The following is a 22640-nucleotide window of genomic DNA, read 5'->3' on the forward strand; positions in this document are numbered from 1 at the left end:
TTTATTCAGCTGTTGCAAACTACTAACAAATCTCTATTATACAAATTTGCAAAATATGTTAAAGAAAGTTTAGAAATTAGAAATACTATCATAAATGTCTAGTAAACTATGATCTATGATCATCCTCTATGTAAACTGTTTTTATTATAATTTATCATACAGTTACACGTGATGTATATGTAATGTAAATGTTAAAATTATATTGATGATGTACTATGTAAAAATCTAATAAAATATATGTTCTGTTCTGTTCTGTTCTGTTCTTAAATCTTATTTGTGACACATGTACCTAAAATCAATTATTGTTGTCATAAAATAGAAATTGAGATGACAGTAAACTGAATTCATGATATCATAAAATGAAACTGATATTAAGATATCTAATAAACGAAAAAAATGATATATATGTATCATTTTATAATAAATTTAAATTATCTAATGATATCCAAAGAATAACTATATTATTAATGATGTTGTGATTTCCATAGGTGAATAGTGAAATAAGAATATCCTAAAGTAATTCTAAGATATCACAAAATAAATAAACTGTTAACCGGCACCTCATAGATACAATTAAGTTAAATTAAGGATATCATACAACAAAGGTAATTTTAAGATATCACAAAAATAGATAAACTGTTAATGGCACCTCATAGACATAATTAATTTGAATTAAGAAAATCATAAATCAAAAGTAATTCTGAGATATTCGGGCACCAACCAATCACTCAGGATTCTGCAGACGTTATAACATGAAAAAACATGCGTTATCCCTACATTGATACATTTTTTAAAATATGATTTTGTGAAATTTATCGTAAATGTTTGTATACATGTGTATTGTTGTTGTTGTTAACTGAAGGTCATACTGAAAATAAGTTTACGTTTCATTTTCATGTTATGTACACTTTGTATGTTACCTTCATTAAATAAAGATTTTATTATTGTTATTATTATTATGTTAACGGCACCCCATAGACAGAATTAAGTTAAATTGAGGATATCATACAACAAAGGTAATTTTAAGATATCAATAATCAGGTTGTAGATATTTCGAAATAATTTTGTGGCATCTTTAAATGCATTTAATGATTTCTAGAATTAATTAATGATGTCATAAATAAATAAATAAATAAAATGACATGCAAAGCGTGCATGTCCAAAACGTGAAGAGAATAGGATCGAATTTTTCACAAATGGTGACAAAAATGTTATTGTTGAAATAAAAAATTGTTTAAACTGTCTAACTCATTGAGGAATTTAATAACAATACTTTTAGCAACATATCGTATAATATCCCCTTATATTGATTTGCTATTAGACTATAATGAGATGAAGTATTAAAACGCACAACTTTGACCTACGCACCATTCCAAAGTTCATTTTAAATACAACTCTAACCGTTTTCTACGACCGTCACAGCGGCATTCAGTGAATGTGAGGAGTCGATAGTCAGACAACGTAAAAACGTCATGACGTCGCTCTCTATAATCTTATTGGCTAATCAAAGTTCAAAGGTTAAAAGACGACGTCAGTTCCCTAGTTACTGCGTCAAGATGGCACTGAATAAGTCGCCGTAAGTATTTGTCTCCTTTTAAATTACTCATACAATGCTGTGTAGGTACTATTTTCTCCAATATTTTCATTTTTTGATATTCATAGATGATTGCAGACAAATTCATGCATTGTTCTCCTTAGATTTAATCGAAGGAGACCTATTATTCATGTTTCAATTCACAGGAAGGAACTTGCAAGACCGAAGTAGGGAAATACGAGCCTGATATCATTAACTTATCAAAGTCCTTTTCTAAAATACTTTCTACGAGTCGATAATCAGAAAGTATCATTACACTTCTTATATTTTAAAATGACTTTAGGCATTCATAAACTGTTGGTACTAAAGAGGACCATTCCCGAAAGTTGTCAAATAGTGGTACAACCCATTTTAATAATGTAGCTGAGTGCGATCGGGTCTTAAACATTATACAGACAATGTATGTGTATGGGCTGAGCCCATTATACCCAAGGTCAAGGTCACCAAGCTGTTATACTTAGGTTATTTTTAGGTTAAAGTTTTTCGGCAACCTTTGTTTTTCTGTCGTATCTTTGTAACTATTGCTTATATCTTACTGTAACTTTACATAAACACTGTCCAGTATACAAAAAAGTATGTGTAGGGGATGAGTCCATTATTCCCAAGGTCAAGGTCAAGCTGAGTGCGATCGGGTCTTAAACATTATACAGACAATGTATGTGTATGGGCTGAGCCCATTATACCCAAGGTCAAGGTCACCAAGGTGTTATACTTGGGTTATTTTTAAGGTTAAAGTTTTTCGGCAACCTTTTTTTTTTGTCATATCTTTGTAACTATTGCTTATATCTTACTGTATTTGTTACTTTTGCTTTTATCATACTGTAAGTTCACATAAACATTGTCCAGCATACAAACAAAGTATGTGTAGGGGCTGGGCCCATTATAAATAATCAAATATTTTGTATTCATCATTATTAATAAACAGACAGGAATTCAGTAAGCATTTAGCAAATTAAATTGACCTTTTTAGAGTAATAATTTAAAAATATAACACGAATAATGTTGACTTCGTTGGCTTTCTATTCAGGAAATTACTGTAAAATGATTTTTTGCCGTTTTTCAAATTTATTTTGCAGTCATTATTTTAAGGCCGCGGGTGTGATTTCCTTCCAGTTGAACTATATTGTATTGTTTTAAACACATAAAAATACATAACACATTTACATAATGATTTCAAACCAGCACATGGACTGGACAAGCAATTATTGCAATACAAAATGTAAACCCTTCCCAAGTACAGGCGGCACATACTGGCAAACGAAAAACAAACGCGCATATAAGATAGATGTATGAATTCAACATTACATATTAGAATATATTGCAATGATGATGATGGTAATAGATGGTGATGATAATAATGATGATGATCATGATGATGGTGATGATGAATGACATAATTTATTGACTTATGGTTAGTACTTGTTGGGTGCGCGAGGAAAAACTGACAAAATTTGATCCGATAAAACTGAAAAAGAAAATTATATTAAAAGAATATAGGAAACGTTTGAAAGGAGTAAAAATTAGTTGACGATCTGTAGTTATCATGTTCATACATGAAAGATGAAAGGTTGGAGCCTAAATTTCTAGATTTTAATATACCAAGATGTTTCAACTTTAGAAATAAGGTGTTAGCAGCCATGGTAGCATGGTTCTGACACCCTTGGTCCCCCAAAACAGCGACCTCCTGGCGGAGAGATCGAGAGGCTTTGAAAATCCTAATGGCTCAACAATTTATTTCTTATTATATCTGACGACTAATTTCGTATTTGAAAAGGTAAACATAAATTTTGATCAATGTTTTATTTCTTGTTTTCAGATCGACGACGCATCCTAGCTGTTCGGTGTCGAGTAATCGACCTGTATCCAGCGTGGAGAAACTCATAATGCGAACAAAGTGAGTAATATTGTTTTGAAATTATGGAAGGCCGGTGCGTCATGTTAATTGGCAAATCCTGGTTGCCAAATACTGACTGTCAAATAGTAATTGTCAAACATGTTGAATAATTCGAAACAGTAAAGGGCAAATGCTTATTGCCAAGTGCTTATTAAAAAGAAGAGCTGAACATTTCAGTGTATGAATGCATCATCTAAATAGTCATTGGACTTTGTTACATAACTTTGTCTCTATTAAAAATATTTCTAAACATTTTTAGAGTAAACATTGTCGGTCCAAGTTTCTTAAGGCCGGTAGAACATGCTATTGTTTCAAGCCGGACTGATATTGTATGTCTAAAATAATTAAAAAAATACATTTTTAGTTTAAGAGAAAGAAATCATTAACTCAAAAGGTTAAAGACTTTGACGCAATAAAGCATTACCTATTTGACATTTAGAATTTGGCATTTAGCATTAAGTATATGGCATAAAGCATTTGATATGTAGCATAAAGCACTAACTAATGACAGTAAGCATTAAATAATTGGCATTTAGCATTAAACATTTGGCATTTGGCAATTAGCATGGCGCACCGGCCTTTTTTTTATAGTAATGTAATTATCGCTATAGCACGGATATATTTATGGAAGGCCGGCGCAGCATGCCACTTGGCAAATGCTAAATGTCAATTAGTCAGTTCAAAATGCTATTTGCTAAATGCTTAATGTCAAATATTGACCGTCAAATGGTACTTGTCAGACGACAAATGCTAATTGTTAATTGCGAAATTCGAAACAATAAATGCCAAATGCTTATTGCTAAGTGCTTATTCAATAAAGAGCTGAATATATCAATGGAATCATCCTCTAAAAAGTAATTGGTGTTCGTTACTCTCTGTTATTTTTTCCTCTTAACATTGTATAGTAAACCGTTTCGGTCTCATGTTGCCATAACCGGCAGAACATATTATTCAATTTATTGCTTCAAAACAGATTGGTAGAATAGTAAATGTTTTCAAATAATTAAGAGTTACATTCGTTAGTTTTTTTGAGAAATACATATCTTTAACTCCTAAAGTTAAAGGAGTTGACGGTTATCAGCTGGCAATAAGCATTAGTAATATGGCATTTAGCATTTAGTAAGATAGCATATAGCATTTGGCAATTTGCATGGCTCATCGGTCTACTATAATAAATGTCTTAATACATGCCTATGTTAATATTCATAGACTAAATTCCAAATACTTTATGCCAAATACTAGTTACCAAAATGCTACACATCGAATGTCAAAATGCGGATCGCAAAATGATAATAGCTCATTATAATTATTAAATGCACAAAAATGAAATCCGACATTTTATTGTTAGGGCTCAAAATGTCATAGCGCGGCGACTTTTACATCGTCACTGGATTTCGGTCACTTTGTCTCTTTTCAAACTTGTCCATGCGTTAATTGTAGTTCTAACAGTTCCGGTCCAATTTTCTTAGACCATCTTCTCATAATGCTAAAGAATATTATACAATCTTTATTTAGCATTAAGTATTTGACAATTATAATTAAGTATTTGGCATTAGGTACTTGGCATTCAGAATTAAATGCTTGTATTTAGAATTTGTATTTAGCAGTCGATATTTAGCATGAAATATTTTTGATATTAACGTTACGCGCTGGCCTTCCGTAATGTGGTAGATATTTAGAATAGACTACGTTTATTCTGTTCCGTAATTAAAGACTTCTTGCAGTGAAATGAAGTTGCAGCATCTTATACATCCAATTAATCATCTTTACGAATCTTGTGCACTTGGATTTCACTCATAGCGTTTAAAAAAAAATAGTTTGCTAATAAAAGCAGCACATTCAAAAAGTTGTATACAAATAAGAAAATAATAGGTCTTGATAAACTAATTTAAATGTTTCAGAATAAAAACCGCTAAAATTGAAAGATCAAACAGCCAACCGCTGAAGCCCAGCCACATTCCAACACCAGTCATTAAACCAGAGAGACCCGCCAGTGTCCCTCACATGGACGTATTATCATCTTCGACTAACACTAACACACAGAGGACCTCATGTGCCGCCCACACAAGGCCTTGGAGGCCCTCTAGTGTTTTACCTCAGCATGTACAGTCTGAGAACCATCTTCCAAACCCAAGAATTGCAAAACTGTTAGACAGGTATCTGTTTGTATATTGTTTCATTTTTTAAAAACTTACCTTTTTGGAATATACTCTTTTGAACTAAAATACCCTATAAATAGGACCCAAAACAAATAGTAATTTAACTGAATGAGGGATTTTAGCAAAATTGATGAAACTGGAAAGCTTGTTTTCTTTTCTCTTTCGCCGTGAGTATTTTCTGTGGTAGAAATAAAAAACAGGCATTTAGAAATAAGAAACAGGCATTTAGCTTGTCAAATTGCAAATCATTTTCTTTTGCCTCGGTGACTTATATTCAACCAAACATTGAATATACATATACATCCGTTTCTATGGTTACATTACAGAGGCTGGAAATCAGCTTCCATTCTGCCGAGTTATCCGCAAGCCGGTCCCGAGCGTTATACAGCTAGCCGGCCATCATCGACTGTAAAATACACGTAAGTACAAAATATTCTACTTTTTTCAGGTTACAGGAAAACGTTTTCTAATGTAGGGATAATACAAGCTTTTTGTGTATTAACGTCTGCAGAAGCCCGCGGGAATGTTTCGGTCTCGGTCACAAACATATCCCAAGGGCTTCTGCTGACGTTAACACACAAAACAAACGTGTATTGTCGCTATTCTTGCATAAAAACATGACACGACTGTTCAGTTCATATGTGATGACTTTACGATTCCGGTACATTTTAATTACCATTCTGTTGTTCTTGGAAACGGTAAATATGTTTTAAATATCCATAACCAGGGCCACGAAATCAACAACACTGCCAAAAGCATGTATTAAAGGTTTTTAAACATTTTTTTCTTTCGTTATTACAAACTTGACATTACCAATAATGTTTTATATTACTTAAAAATTTGGTAAACAGGAGCACAATTTCAAGAATAATAACTTTATTCGAGTTATTTTGTGTACGAACACATTTCGAGTGTGGAAAGTAGTGACAAGCTTTCAAACTTTTTATATAAATTCTTCGAGAAATTAGATATATAATAAAAACATACCGACTGATACTTAACAAAATCATTAGTAGGCCTAACATGATTCCTAAAAACAAAATCGCACAAGTTACACTCGATGGTTAGGCCTATCTACAAAAACTGAATCGACGCTGATTTCTAAAAGGGGAGTAAACAAGGAGAGAAGCGAGTACGAACATTGTTGGGGCAGTGCATTTGACGTTGGTAAATGATACAGCAAAACATTCTATGGATTAGATTATATCTTTTATGCTACAAGAAGGGGTTATTATGAAGGAAACAAGACGCAGATACCTCAGAAATACATATACCCCGGGAAATTTTACTAAAATGAAACTAATAGAAGACGTCTATAAGCGGTAGTAAGAAATGTTTGAATTTTTTGATATTATCTTGAAGGTTTTACAAATTAAAGTCAAAAATGCATTGCTTAGAAATAATATCCGGTTAATATTTTGCATATCTTTAACAACTATACGTATTAGACTTTCCTGTGCATGTGTACAATTCGTTTCTCTTTATGCAACATTGTATAATATTTTACACTGATTTTACATTGAGTTGTTGCTTTAATAAATCTAAGTTATTTTAACAAGTTTTATTAACACACGGACATAAATTTTAATAAGTCTGTATTTGGACTAACACTATTTATCATGTGAGCCGCGCCATGAGAAAACCAACATAGTGGCTTTGCGACCAGCACGGATCCAGACCAGCCTGCGCACCCGCGCAGTCTGGTCATGATCAGTGCTGTTCGCTAACGGTTTCTCACATTGCATTAGGCTTTGAAAGCGAACATCATTGATCATGACCAGACTGCGCGGATGCGCAGGCTGGTCTGGATCCATGCTGGTCGCAAAGCCACTATGTTGATTTTCTCACGGCGCGGCTCAATTGTCTTTGTAATTGTTAAAATCAGTTTCGTGTTCAAAAATATTTCAAACACTATAAGCGCCTAATTTATCCAATAGTTACTCGGATGCTTTATTTTATGACATGGTACAGATTTTAAAAGCATATATGTCGTTTAATCTTTGTCACGTCTGAATGTGGTTTTATGACAGTTAAACATAATTCATCATTTTTTTTTTGAAATAGCACGCTTAGCTAAAATTCAATGAAAACCGGACCATTCAAATGTCAAATGTCTGATAACAAAACGGGCCCGACGGATAGCAGTGTTTTAAAAAGAAGTAAAAGTTAGGTGGTTAAGGAATAGATCTATACATAGAGCTCTGAATACGGCTATCCCTATCGGGCCTCAGTCAAACGGCAGCATGACAATACATGCGATCAGCTGTTTAGACGGCATAGAAGCTATGACTAGTTAAGGAAGTGCATTCCATTTTTTTTTTAATCTCAGTAGGCGATAGTACTATCCTGTGCAAGCGCCATAGTTGCTTGATTGATTGTCTAGTTACAGGTAACTGTAAGTAAGTGTTTTGTATGATTTCTTTGAAAACGATTGCCGTTTATTTATTTTACCTCCAGTGCAACGGATACAAGCAGCACTAATAATAGCACAAGAAATCACAGCAGCTACAGCTGGGAAGACAACGTCATTTATGCTACCAGTAGCGGCGACTTGAAAAGTCCCAGAATGTGTAGGAAAATATGCTGTATACCTATTCCAGTTTATAGAAAGCGATCAAATCTGATTTCCGCTGAAAGTAGTGACACACATTCTGCAAGACAGCAAGGAAGTGCTTCCAGAAGAGATGAAACATCAACATCTAGTACAGGCGTTACAGCACAGGTACAGCACAGCCGCATTCCTGTTCCTAGGTCGATTACCCCACAAGTTGGTTTCATTAATAAATTGAAACCGAGATACGTGGATTCTCGGAAATTGAGTGCTAAATCTGCACCCATACGGAGGACAAGCAAAATCCCAGTCCTAAGCAACAGGTCTGTAATATCTCTTGCCCAGACATCACTGGAGGTTCCAAGCCTAAAATTCTTTACAGAGGAAGTTGTCAATGAATACAGTCCAAAGCGAGAAATAAAGCTACAAAAACCACAGAAAGTTCCGAGCCTGCAATACCTGGCAGAGCAAGCTGTAGAGATAAATATTGATGTACCAAGAGAACAGAAAGTTCCAAGCCTGAAATACCTGACAGAACAAGCTGTAGAGGAAAACAGCATAAAGCAGAATATTGATGTACCAAGAGCACAGAAAGTTCCAAGCCTGAAATGCCTTGCAGAACAAGCTGTGAAGGAAAACGGCCTTAAGCAGAATATTGATGTACCAATAGTACAGAAAGTTCCAAGCCTGAAATACCTTTCAGAACAAGCTGTGAAGGAAAATGGCCTAAAGCAGAATATTGATGCACCAAGAGCACAGAAAGTTCCAAGCCTGAAATACCTGGCAGAGCATGCTGTAGAGGAAAACAGCACAAAGCAGAATATTGATGTACCAATAGCACAGAAAGTTCCAAGCCTGAAATACCTGGCAGATCATGCTGTAGAGAAAAACAGCATAAAGCAGAATATTGATGTACCAAGAGAACAGAAAGTTCCAAGCCTAAAATACCTGGCAGAGGAAGCTGTAAAGGAAAACGGCCTAAAGCAGAATATTGATGCACCAAGAACACAGAACGTTCCAAGCCTGAAATACCTGGCAAAGCATGCTGTAGAGAAAAACAGCATAAAGCAGAATATTGATGTACCAAGAGACCAGAAAGTTCCAAGCCTGAAATACCTTTCAGAACAAGCTATAAAGGAAAACGGCCTAAAGCAGAATATTGATGCACCAAGAGCACATAAAGTTCCAAGCCTGAAATACCTGGCAGAACATGCTGTAGAGGAAAACAGCATAAAGCAGAATATTGATGTACCAATAGCACAGAAAGTTCCAAGCCTGAAATACCTGGCAGAGCATGCTGTAGAGGAAAACAGCATAAAGCAGAATATTGATGTACCAAGAGCACAGAACGTTCCAAGCCTAATATACCTGGCAAAGCAAGCTGTAGAGGTAAACGTCTTAAAACATAATATTGATGTTCCAAAAGCACAAAAGGTTCCAAGCCTGACATACCTTGCAGAGCAAGATGTAGAGGAAAACGGTCTAAAGCATAATATTGATGTACCAAGAGCACATATAGTTCCAAAACCGAAATACCTGACAGACAAAGCTGTAGAAAAAAGTGCCTTAAAGCAGAATATCGATGTATCAAAAGCACAAAAAGTTCCAAACCCTAAATACCTAATAGAAGAAAGTGCTCTAAAGCAGAATATTGATGTACCGAGAACACAGAACGTTCCAAGCCTGAAATACCTGGCAGGACAGGCTGCAGATAAATACCATCTTAAGCAGGACATTGATGTTTCAACGGCACTGAAAGTTCCAAACCTGGAATACTTGACAGAGCAAGCCGCCATTGAGGAAAACGGCCTAAAGCAGAAAATCGAGTCAAAAAAAGCACAGGAAGTTCAAAACCTGAGCATTTTTGCAGGAAAAGATGTAGATAAAATGGGCATAAAGCAGAATATGGATTCACCAAGAACACAGAATGTTCCAAGCCTGAGGTTCTTGGCAGAAAAAGCTGCCAGTGAAGACGTATTTAAACAGAAAATTGATGTACCAAGAATAAAGATAGCTGAAAGTCCCAATTTAGTTGAAGAAAATATGATTGCTGGAAACAACCTCCTCAACGATACCGGTGTACACAAAACATGTTTGGATAATCTTTTACAACACGCTCATTATGAACACAATTTAGAGCGAGACAAGGTACTGAAGATACAAGACGGCGCCAGAGCAAGGTCTGTTCTTTGCAACAGAATGAGCAATATTCCTGTAAGCAGAATTTCAAGAACCTCCGAGTCAAAACGACAGACCTCATGTTGCTCTACTCGTAGGTCGAGGCCACCAACAAGAGCATCTGAAAAGTCAAGGGTGACAAAAGGTTGCGAAGGAACCAAGTTCGAATATGCTGACAAAACAGACGACAAGGGGTATGTCACATTTTAAATGTTTTTATTTTTGATATATAAGGAAGAATTAAAATAATTAGAATAACACTTAAAATAACGTAAGACGACATTTTAACGTCTGCACAAAAATAACCTGTTTTATTTTAGTGCATTCGTATATACTATGTTACCGCGTGATTGTTATTTGATAGTGTTCAAATATGCAAAAAGGATTCTTACCTACCATGTATCTAGAGAATTATCCGTTCCTTTGTTATTACAGTGACTGGAACTATTTTGTTATTACAGTGACTGGAACTATTACTCTACTGAGAGAACAGTACAGAAGAAAGTCGAAGAAGCTCCCGATGGTGTCAAGAAACAGCTTGACGAGACTTTCACACTGGAAACTTACACGCCAGCGCCTGTTGCATGGTATAAATGATAATAATAATAATAATGAAAATAATAATGATAATAAAAATAATAAATGAGCCGCACCATGAGAAAACCAACATAGTGCGTTTGCAATCAGCATGGGCCAGACCAGCCTGCGCATCCGCGCATTCTGGTCAGGATCCATGCTGTTCGTTAACGGTTTATCTAATTGCAATAACTTTGAAAGCGAACAGCATGGATCCTGACCAGACTGCGCGAATGCGCAGACTAGTCTAGATCCATGCTGGCCGCAAACGCACTATGTTGGTTTTCTCATGGTGCGGCTCATATGATATTAATAATAACAATAATAAAAATGCCACAAGTCTTCTTTTTTAAATAAAGATATAAATGCATATAAGTTAACCATAACAGATGTACTGCATGATTGTTGCAACAAATATAAACCCCACTTTTTCTAGAAACAACAACAACAACAACAACAACAAAAAAAAAACAACAAAAAACAAAACAACACAACTACTGCATCTGAAAAACGGACTGCAGTCAAAGTACTGAATTACAGGGAAATTGATAGTTTTGATTGGGATATTCATATAAAGCGACTTGTTTCTCTGAAAAAGTAAAACTATTTTATTTACAGGGAAAGTGATAGCTGCATTGTGGATGAGTCCAACGAAATGCAAAAGTACGAACCTGTTGACCTTGACAGGTATTTCAAGAATCACAAAGTGAAAGAGAAGTTTCCAACATTGAGTGAATTAGCAGAAAGGGCAGTTAGAAAGTATGAGTTGCTTGAAATATGCGAAAGAGGTTTTGAAAATCCTAAAATTAGTATGGTAAGAACCGGATCACCGGAAATGGAAACCGATTACCCGGATGAATGTCGATATACAGATGAGAGGTTTACCGAAGTAGATCACGTGGTTGCCGCTTTCGCGAACAATACAAACAAGCCAATACCTCTGTCAAGAGATCCTTGCAGTCAAAGAGCTGTCCGAAGTGTAACACCAGAGTCAAGTAACATCGAGAATGACCCAAGGTTAGCTATTCCATAATTTTTCTTTACTTAATAAAATGTAAAGAACAATGTAATTAACAACTGTATCCATTCCATAACACATAGGCGAGTACCGTACCTTTTTCGGATTCCTCACGGGTCCAAATATGTGCCGTATTGTATACGATAATGAAAATATTTTTTTTTCTATACTAATTTTTCTCAGTACAAGTTGGATTGTACGTACGTGAACAGAACTTGTATAGATGTTGATACATTATATGGATACTTTTAATCAAGCGGCACTGTACATTATTCAAATAAAGGACTCAGTAGTAAACACAACACATAATATAAGAAAGCTAACATAAGACAAAAACAAATTTTGTTTTACAGTTATCAGCATCGTGCCTATCAGATGCAGAAACCACCAGAACCACCAGATGGCGTCAATACTGGATCAAAGAGCAGGTCATCTTCTGCGTCATCAGTAAGGTAATTCATTGAAAAACACAGCTGAATTCACTGTCTGTGCATTTCCTAACGTTAAATATTTTCGATAATGTGGCAATAACTAACGCAGTTCCTTTTTCTGTAGTATGCTTCCAGTTAATTCACATAAAGAATTTTCACGTTATTGTAACCGCACATTCATTGCAATGTTAAGCTAAACATTATTTAGAAGTACTATAATATGGCTTTTGTACTATGGTGGAGTTTGTGTGACAATAACACAGGATGTAGCTGGTATAATAGGACAAAAATACCAATTTATAGCAAAATAAACATGATCAACTCTTTAAAAACAAATTTGGAAAAGTAAGACAGTGTAAATATTTCACATTGCTTTTTACCATTATTATTACTTTTTAAGATATCCAGTGCTCAAGTTTCACTAAAATATTTTTAGATATTTATGTGAAAGATAAAAAATTGTTGCCAAATGTATTTAATTTTACTGAATATATGATTTAACTATATGTAGAGCTACATTAATAATTAAATGACATGTAGTAATAGTCGATTGTTAAAAAAACTTCCGTTTTTATGGTAGTTCACATTTATCTAAACATCCATCTGAACAAGTTTCAAGCGTATACTGTGTTAAACCAAATGCATAGTACTATAAATACTCTAAGCTTGTTAGTTTTTTGTTTGCAAAAAATACAATGTAGTGACTGTTTATATTTTCAAGCATGAAATTCGGGTCAAGAATACCTTTTATTTTAACATCAACAGCTATAAAATGATGTAAAAATCTCATTTAGGTACATCACATGTAAGCAAAGGATATTACTGTACAATAATAGGTTTTCAATTACATTTTCTTTTAATTTTCAGATCAAATCTTCCAGTATCGGCTGAAAAGGAAAGGGACAGTCGGAAAACTTCAGGGTCTCGTAGCCGTGAAGAGAAGACTACACTACCCTCAGGAAAATGCACGAAAACCACAGGGACTTGTGAACATGAACATAATGTCAAGAAGATACCAAGGTTAAAACCGAAGAAGAAAACAGAAAGGTTTGTAATACTCTTTTTTCACAGCAAGACAGTGTCTACTTTACGAGTTTATTAGCTATCACAATTTACTAAACATTGCAAAATAATTATTTATTTAGATAAACTTCTATTTATCTATAATGTTTCAACACGGTTCTTAAGGTAATATAACTAAAGTTTTGTGATTTTTAATAAATTGTGTTTAATTTCTATTTCAGCGTAGCTGATAAAGTTGACAACCAGAAATTACAGCGCTTGAAACATGACCATGATAACATAAGGTAACTTTATACGGAAACTGTAATTCTTTAATAAATTAAAGGAATAAATTGAAAATATTAAAAAAATTATAAACATTAACACTGTATGAAAAATAGTTAGATAGAAACTGAATGGGTTGAATACATTGCATGAATTTTCAAAACGTTAACATTATAGAATTTGAAAAAAAAAACAATAAAAGGATTACAGTAAAAGATTCCAATTAGACTTAAATTTTAGTTTACTTACTGAAGAATTTGAATTTACAATCTGATGTATACTTGGGTTCACAATTACAAATACCACACCAACAGGCAGAAACCTGTACGAAATTAGAATATTTTTTTTCCTATAAATAGTAACAGTGACGTATTCAAGATGATAACCGCTATACATGAAGAGGACAAAGAGGCCGCTAAGATGCTAGAAGAATTAAAACTAATAACAAAACTGGAAGAAGAGCAGGAAAACAAAATCATGAAAAGCAAGTTGGAAGAAGCTCGACTGGTTGCAGAGATAGGTGATTTCAAAGATAAACTCGCTGATACAATTCACAAGAAAGAAAAAGTTGATGCAAAGGTATGACACTATGCACAACAAACTGTCTGACTGATTTTATTAACTACAACATTACTCGAACATTTGAGTGGATTATTTAGTTAAGTCTGTGGATAGATATTGTCATTTTTCAAAGACCCTCATGTTCTTACAACGATTTAGTCCGAGGTGGTTAAGATCCAAGTATCTCGACGATGAACTGTTTAAACCAGATGACAAACCACAAAAAGGCCCTGTTTATTTTCATTCTATCATGCTCCTTCATCAAACATCATTATAAAATTATGCTGGGCTTATTTATCAAGGTGGTAATGCATCGGACGCCATGCGGTTATTTGACGTCATAATTTGTTTGCTTACCGGTCCTTGCACTAGCCTTTGTTTATCGCAGACTATTTAACACTTGATTTCCTACCTCGTTTACTTGAAAAACATTCGACCAATGACAGAATTTATCTTTTAGTGATAATAGGATACCACTGAAACAAAAAAGAAATAAAAAATAGCAAAGCATATGTTACAACAAACAAATAGAAAAACAATTGGCTCAAGCTGTTATCAAAAAAGTAACATTAAACGTCTTTAAACACGCATTCGAGTCTGTAATGAATATTATATAAACAAAATTTGAGCAAGTTAATCTTTAAGCAAAAATTAAGGGTAATTTTAATGTTTATCGCAGACTATTTAACACTTGATTTCCTACCTCGTTTACTTGAAAAACATTCGACCAACGACAGAATTTATCTTTTAGTGATAATAGGATGCCACTGAAACAAAAAAGAAATAAGAAATAGCAAAGTATATGTTACAACAAACAAATAGAAAAACAATTGGCTCAAGCTGTTATCAAAAAAGTAACATTAAACGTCTTTAAACACGCATTCGAGTCTGTAATGAATATTATATAAATAAAATTTGAGCAAGTTAATCTTTAAGAAAAAATTAAGGGTAAATTTAATGTTTATCGCAGACTATTTAACACTTGATTTCCTACCTCGTTTACTTGAAAAACATTCGACCAACGACAGAATTTATCTTTTAGTGATAATAGGATGCCACTGAAACAAAAAAAGAAATAAGAAATAGCAAAGTATATGTTACAACAAACAAACAGAAAAACAATTGGCTCAAGCTGTTATCAAAAAAGTAACATTAAACGTCTTTAAACACGCATTCGAGTCTGTAATGAATATTATATAAACAAAATTTGAGCAAGTTAATCTTTAAGCAAAAATTAAAGGTAAATTTGAAAAGTAAATTTGAAAATTTTGTTTATAGCTTTTGGAGATATACAAGGAAGAACTGAAACCAGACACTGAATTTGAAGTTATAGAAAATTATTTGCACATTGAAAATATGGCAAAGACCTACCACGAGAAAAGGAATTTTGAGGAATGCAATATTGCATTTCTTGAACACGAGCTGAAGACGGAAATAGAACAGCAGAACCTAAAACTTTTAAAGAAGACAAAAGAGCCAAAAATAAAGCCAAGGATGACGAAAAATGCCTTACGTCTTCAAAAGGAAAAAGGTAATTCAGGCAATAATTAATAATAGATAGGTTTCATCTTGCATAGTTCGTTTAATGCCAAGTCTATGCATAAATTGGGCGTGATGGAATGGTGCTAAGACAAAGTTGAGAATAGACACTTGTCCAAACATGTTTATTTTCATTTAATTAAGCACTTCAATATTGACGTCATGTCACATTATTTAGAACTATACAGATGCTGGGAAAGAGTGTTACCATATTCTTTCTACTATTTGATTCTAAGGCATTTCAGAATCAACATCATATAACAGCCTGGTGTTACATGTAAGTGACAGAGTCTGAATCAAAATGTTTCATTAGAGTCTACGCACTCTTAAATAAACTTCTTTGTCGCGTGTTTTAATATTATAAAAATTCGGCCACATTTATATCACGTTGACCTATTAGAAGACGTCATACATTTGCTATGAAATAATGTTTCCCTATTTCATTCGATTTTATAAACAGGAGGAACATTACATTGAAATATTATGTAGCAGAGCCATGTCTTGATATAACTGGTTCTACGTCGGAAGTATATGGCACCTCCGTCGTGTTTAAATATATCAAAACACTGTGCTGATGATATATATTTTCTTGAATTACTGAATATTGCGATAAAATTAAGTACAATTTATATAAATGTATCATCTGGAAAAAATAAGTACAATTTATATAAATGTATCATCTGGAAGCAGACTATTGAATGCACCTCTCACGTCCCCTGGTATTAGTTTAACTCTGTTATAAAGATACATTGAACGTACCTGGATATCAAAACATATGCTTTTTCAAATATGTTCACGAATATGACAAAACATCTTCCATAACATGTGTTAGCGACCTTATAAAATGTATATTTTTCGTTTGAAGGTCTAAAAGTAAGACAAGACAAAATACAAAAGGTAGACGAAAAATTTAAAAATGGTGGACAACATAGCAAAAGCAAGCAAAAAGGAGCAACTTACTTCAAAGAACCGGAGAATAACAACTTCAAGTAAGCAGTTTTCGCCTTCATCCTTTACAAACATTATTTTGTCCAATTGTGCCGCCTGGCGTTCGTGCTTTGCAGTGCAACCAATGGCATTTTCATTTGTAATGTTAATTTCTAAACCATTTAAATAAGTCGCCTGCAATATTGCAGCAGACGACATGATGGACATGACGTTCGTATTTTGCAATATCACCGATGGTTTATGCAATCGTAAATATATACAGTATATATTGTTGCATTCTATTCTTTCAGTCCGTTACTTTTGGGAATGAAGGAAATACCAAATAGCCATGAGAAAACAGATAAAATCAATTCAAGGTATATTTACTTACTTACTTGATTACCGTCAGAGAAAATCCATTTATAAGAAGAATGATGTCTGTAAGATGTATTTTCGTTATTTTTTAAACAAATTGTCATGAAGAAGTATTATTATATTTTCACCACTGGTTGTGATTCGCCTTTTCTACTACACAAGGTTTTTCCTACATTTTTCTTTAAGGCAGTTGCCCCGTAGTTGTGTATACTAAATGCGCTACGTATATATATTAACGTTCGAAGATTGCCGAATTGCATAACGAGAATACGTAATTACACGGAAATTGCCGAGTGTCATTACGGTTATGAGTCGTATTATGCATCATTCTAAGAACTCCATAGGCGGTAATAGAAACTTTTTCAATTTGCATTACATATAATTGAGCTGCGCCATGAGAAAACAAACATAGTGCCTTTGTGACCAGCATAGATCCAGACCAGCCTGCGCATCCGCGCAGTCTGGTCAGGATCCATGCTGTTCGCTAACGGTTTCTCTAGTTGCAATAGGCTTTGAAAGTGAACAGCATGGATCCTGACCAGAATGCGCGGATGCGCAGGCTGGTCTGGATTCATGCTGGTCGCAAATGCACTATGTTGGTTTTCTCATGGCGTGGCTCGTATTATATATATGATCCCAATCAGATACAGAATGATTTTAATGAGGTATTTAATGAGGTATTTTCCGGTACACAAGAAAGTGTTTGACATTTTTTGTTGATCGATTGTTACAACATGTAGGATATCTTATATCAGTACGCATATCAGCAATATTTTCATTCAAAACTTCCATAAATTTTCATGTTTTCTTTTAATTTTATTCATGGGCCAAATTTTTACACAGGGATGTTTTTAAGGATATTTTAAAATTCAAAAGAGCCTACCGCATTTAGAATGATGTAAAAAGTATACAAAAGTCTTACAAAATAAAGTTGCAATTTACAAAAAAAAAAAAAAAAAAAAAAAAAAAACCAACGGATTTTAAAGATCAAACAGTAGTTACAATTCGGTTAAAGCCGGCTGCACAAATCGGATGGCTTACCCCTGTCCGTAAGGTAGTTGCATTGGTGTTCAAATAAGGGATGGACACTTCCCCCCAGATTTTCTTGACATTTTTAGCTCACCTGTCACAAAGTGACAAGGTGAGCTTTTGTGATCGCGCAGCGTCCGTCGTCCGTGCGTGCGTAAACTTTTGCTTGTGACCACTCAAGAGGTCACATTTTTCATGGGATCTTTATGAAATTTGGTCAGAATGTTCATCTTGACGATATCTAGGTCAAGTTCGAAACTGGGTCATGTGCGGTCCAAAACTATATCAGTAGATCTAAAAACATCTTTCAACGGATCTTCATGAAAATTGGTCAGAGTATTCATCTTGATGATATCTAGTGCGAGTTTGAAACTGGGTTACGTGCCATCAAAAACTAGGTCATTAGGTCAAATAATAGAAAAACATTGTGACCTCTCTAGAGGTGATATTTATCAGGGGATCTGTATGAAATTTGGTCAGAATGTTCATCTTGATGATAACTAGGTCAAGTTTGAAACTGGGTCAACTGCGGTCAAAAACTAGGTCAGTAGGTCTAAAAATTGGAAAACCTTGTGACCTCCCTAGAGGTCATATTTTTCAATGGATCTTCATGAAAATTGGCCAGAATGTTCACCTTGATGATATCTAGGTCAAGTTTGAAACTGGGTCACTTGCGGTCAAAAACTAGGTCAGTAGATCTAAAATAGAAAACATTGTGACCTCTCTAGAGTCCATACTTTTCAATGGATCTTCACGAAAATTGGTCAGAATGTTTACTTTCATGATATCTAGTTCAAGTTCGAAACTGGGTCACGTGCCATCAAAAACTAGTTCATTAGGTCAAGTACTAGAAAAACCTTGAGACCACTCTAGAGGCGATCGATATTTATCATGGAATCTTTATGAAAATTGGTCAGAATGTTCATCTTGATGATACTGAGGTCAAGTTTGAAACTGGGTTACGTGCAGTTAAAAACTAGGTCAGTAGGTCTAAAAATAGAAAAACCTTGTGCCTCTCTAGAGTCCATACTTTCCAATGGATCTTCAAGAAAATTGGTCAGAATATTCATTTTGATGATATCTAGTTCAGTTTTGAAACTAGGTCACATGTCGTCAAAAACTAGATCAGTAGGTCAAATAGTAGAAAAACCTTGTGACCTCTCTAGAGGCGATATTTTTCATGGGATCTGTATGAAAGTTGGTCTGAATATTCAGGTGAGCGATTCAGGGTCATGGTGACCCTCTTGTACAAAATTGGCAGAAATGTTTAAATGCTCAGATTAAAAAAAATAAAAGTAGAAAAAAACAACACCCAATCCCAACAAAAAGAACAACAACAAAAAAAAAACACAAACAAACAAACAAACAAATTACTGTGAAATCGTTGAATCTGAAAAATTCGGATGTCATACAAGTTTTCATAATGGCGGTCACAATTTCATAATATTTCCGTGAACAGAAATTTCCTACAACGTAGATTTTAATGCAATTTCTCGAAGACCTAAATAAAGATATGGTCTATAGTGTGGTGAAATAAAATGTTTAGGTTCGTGAGCTCGTTTTTGAGATAATTGCACATAACTAAAAAGATCCACTCATTACACGCTGATTTTAAGATTATTTGGTATCATTTAACATCTTAAACGTTTCAGTATTACATTTTATTATTAGAAAGATAGTAACGTTGCCGTTTCAATAAATTCATTCACGTCTTGCCACTAATTCATAAAACGATTTTTATTTCTGTAAACTGAGCTCTGTCTTTATTCTAAGCTATCCGGATAAATGACGTTACGCCATTACTTTAGGTATATCAAACGTGCAGAACTACCTTAATTAGTTTAACAAAAATCAACCTGTAAGAATTATTTAAATAAAATGTCATAAAATAATATATAGTTTGCCCTGTATAAAAATACTCCTATTGAAATGGTCTATTGTGGCTGCCACATTTTCCGATATGATCATAAAATGCATTAATTTCTTGTTAAAATCTATTTCTGCAATTATTTTCTGTAACTTTTGTAAGGTTTTAATATTGCTGAATATGCTATAATGTTTTATTGAATCTATTGTTTTTTATCACCTCGATTTATGGCTTTTGTTATACCAGTTCATGTGCAATGTTAAAAGTAGTGCATTTCTAACCATGTAAGTACGCATAACATCTATTTGGAAAGCTGTTCCATCTGTTTTTATTATAAAATTTCAAGCATTATGGACAATTAGAGAAAATAGCATTTCTTCCCAAGGGTACAGTACGAAACTATGTTTATGATTTTAATTACTGTATATGTAGCACAGTTCTTCAGGTACACCGATAATTGCAAATAATGAAAAACTTGTACAATAAATATCTAAAGTAAATACAAACTTTCAAAGTGAAAGTGAAAGTAGAACTGTCAAAATGTTTAGACACGAATGTTACACACAAATGTATATGATATTTTTTGATTTTTTCGCTTTGGAAAATCAGTTAGATAAAAGACAAAATTTATATTTTCAAAGGCAGTGGCATCTCTAGAAAATCTCTTCTACCTGTTCTGAACAACTAAGTATAAATATTTTAGAGACAATAGTCTATGAATTTAAAATGAAAAAAAAATGTTCAGAGGAGGTAAAACACTACCCATGTGAATTTTGTTTGGATTTTAATACTTCCTTAGAGAAAGTACTAAGTAATTAACACTGGTCTATTAAATCTAAATTTCTATCAACTTTTGGGAAGGTAGGAGCTAATGTAAGTGGACATTTGTCTTGACCGAAGTATTGCCGCGCCATTAAATGACTAGTCCTCTGTCTTAACCAAAAAGGGTAGACGATATTGCGACTCTGCGGAATTTCTACTTAAATCAAATTTATCACCAGTTTTATCGCATCCTTGCGGAGTGCTATAAAATGCTACTTTGTTCAGTTTCTAAGTATTATACTTTCATATAAAAATATTATTTTCCCGTTGTTCGAACAAACTTTTACATTTTAGGCGAATGGAGAAGAAACCTAATGATACAGCCATGCCCACCAAGAATGCTGCCACTCGCACCAACAAAACACTGCCAATAAACAAAAATAAGATAAATGCGGCGATCAAAACGTCAAACCAGCAAACAAAAAGACAATTTGTTTCTAAAAGGAATGAAGATTTTAAAAGCAAACAAGCTGACTCACATAAAGATAACAGAGACGTGAATAAAACAAAGAAATCCTCTGAAAAGAAAAGAGACGGTGAAATGTTTCTGGGAAACGAGAATAAAAAAATTGATATAGATAAACATGGAGTCCTAAAGAACATGAAAAACGTTCCTAATATCAACATTCCTAGATCTAAAATTGCTCCAAAGCCAAAAAGCATCACATCAGATAGTGCTGAACAAGGACAATTAAAAATGAAGGGTAGAAAAAGTAAACATAATACACAAAGTAAAGTGATGGGAAATACAATGAAACCTGTTGACAGAAGTAAAGGTGTGGTGAACAGCAATGTCCAAGGTACTTCTGCAATAAGAGTACACACACAGTTAGATAAAAGTGACAACAACCGAAAGAACTTACACAATGGTATATTGAAACGACCAATTATGGAGCCAAACAAACTGCGCCAGGTTGTTCAACCAAAGGCTAAACCAGGATACATAAACACACAGCTTCCATCATTGAAAAACCGTACACAATCGGAAGCTAAACAGCCAAAGGCACCTGGAACTCTTGGTGATAAACGAAGGTAAGAAAAACACAGGACGTAATTGTGATATGTGCACATATATATTTGTTGACACAATTAATACCGTTGAAATATTTGTTTTATGTAGATTAAAACATTTTATTTAAATATTTGTACTTTTCCAATTAAACATGCTTGATTGCCGATAAGTTTGATATGGGTTTATTCAACATTCAATTAAAATAACTGTACAGACGCGGTTGGATGTTGTTACTTTAATTAATCACTACTTCCAGTATGTATATTTTGCAAAAAAAAGGCTCAGATGTAAGAGTGGGACTAACGTTTAAATCCTATTTTGTTTGCAGGGTGCCGCTTCCAAAGATGTCCAAGCAAAGTACAAAGGTTGTCAGAGACAGACACGAAAAAGGAATTACAGAAATTTCAAAGCCTGATTTCGTTTTTTGATAAATAATAAAATATATTAAATCATGGAACAGGTTGTTATTTTTTTTTCATAAGATTACATTCCGTTTGAAGTATCAAATGACATCAGTAGAATACGGGAGATTATTTTTAACTTTAAACAGCCTTGTTATTAAAGTTTCTTACTATAAATCAAACCATCTTTGAGAATAATCTCGACAGTAACACAAGATGACTAGCTAAAATTCAGTGGACGTTACATATATTTTTTCGTTGGTATTAATTTTATAGCTTCTTATCCTATTGTATAATTCGCAGACTTCGTCCTATCAAGGTATGCATTTGTCAATCTTTTCCAATTTCTTTCCGCGACACAGTTTTTTTACTTTGTGATTGGTACAAGTTAATACCATAAAAGAAGCGTTTGTAGATCT

At 33.9% G+C, this 22640-nt stretch overlaps 1 protein-coding gene across 1 annotated transcript; it reads left to right on the forward strand.

The window, feature by feature from the left end:
- Positions 1-1471: 1471 nt before the first annotated feature.
- On the forward strand, positions 1472-22277 carry LOC123534714 (uncharacterized). The gene is made up of 16 exons (XM_053553209.1): positions 1472-1576; positions 3411-3488; positions 5390-5644; positions 5974-6066; positions 8105-10570; positions 10838-10963; positions 11571-11969; positions 12324-12422; positions 13269-13448; positions 13646-13708; positions 14048-14267; positions 15528-15780; positions 16654-16777; positions 17027-17092; positions 21103-21840; positions 22149-22277. Exons 1-16 carry the CDS (start codon positions 1473-1475, stop codon positions 22246-22248), a joined length of 5364 nt encoding a protein of 1787 aa, XP_053409184.1. The 5' UTR covers position 1472; the 3' UTR covers positions 22249-22277.
- The last annotated feature ends 363 nt before the right edge of the window (positions 22278-22640 follow it).

The sequence above is a fragment of the Mercenaria mercenaria genome, chromosome 1 (assembly GCF_021730395.1).
Source record: "Mercenaria mercenaria strain notata chromosome 1, MADL_Memer_1, whole genome shotgun sequence".
In the NCBI taxonomy this organism is placed as follows: Eukaryota; Metazoa; Mollusca; class Bivalvia; order Venerida; family Veneridae; genus Mercenaria; species Mercenaria mercenaria.

Coding starts and splice junctions, on each gene's coding strand:
- LOC123534714 (XM_053553209.1), top strand. CDS start 1,473: ATGACGTCGCTCTCTATAATCTTATTGGCTAATCAAAGTTCAAAGGTT. Junction 10,571..10,837: donor GACAAAACAGACGACAAGGG/GTATGTCACATT, acceptor TTGTTATTACAG/TGACTGGAACTATTACTCTA. Junction 16,778..17,026: donor CCGGAGAATAACAACTTCAA/GTAAGCAGTTTT, acceptor CTATTCTTTCAG/TCCGTTACTTTTGGGAATGA.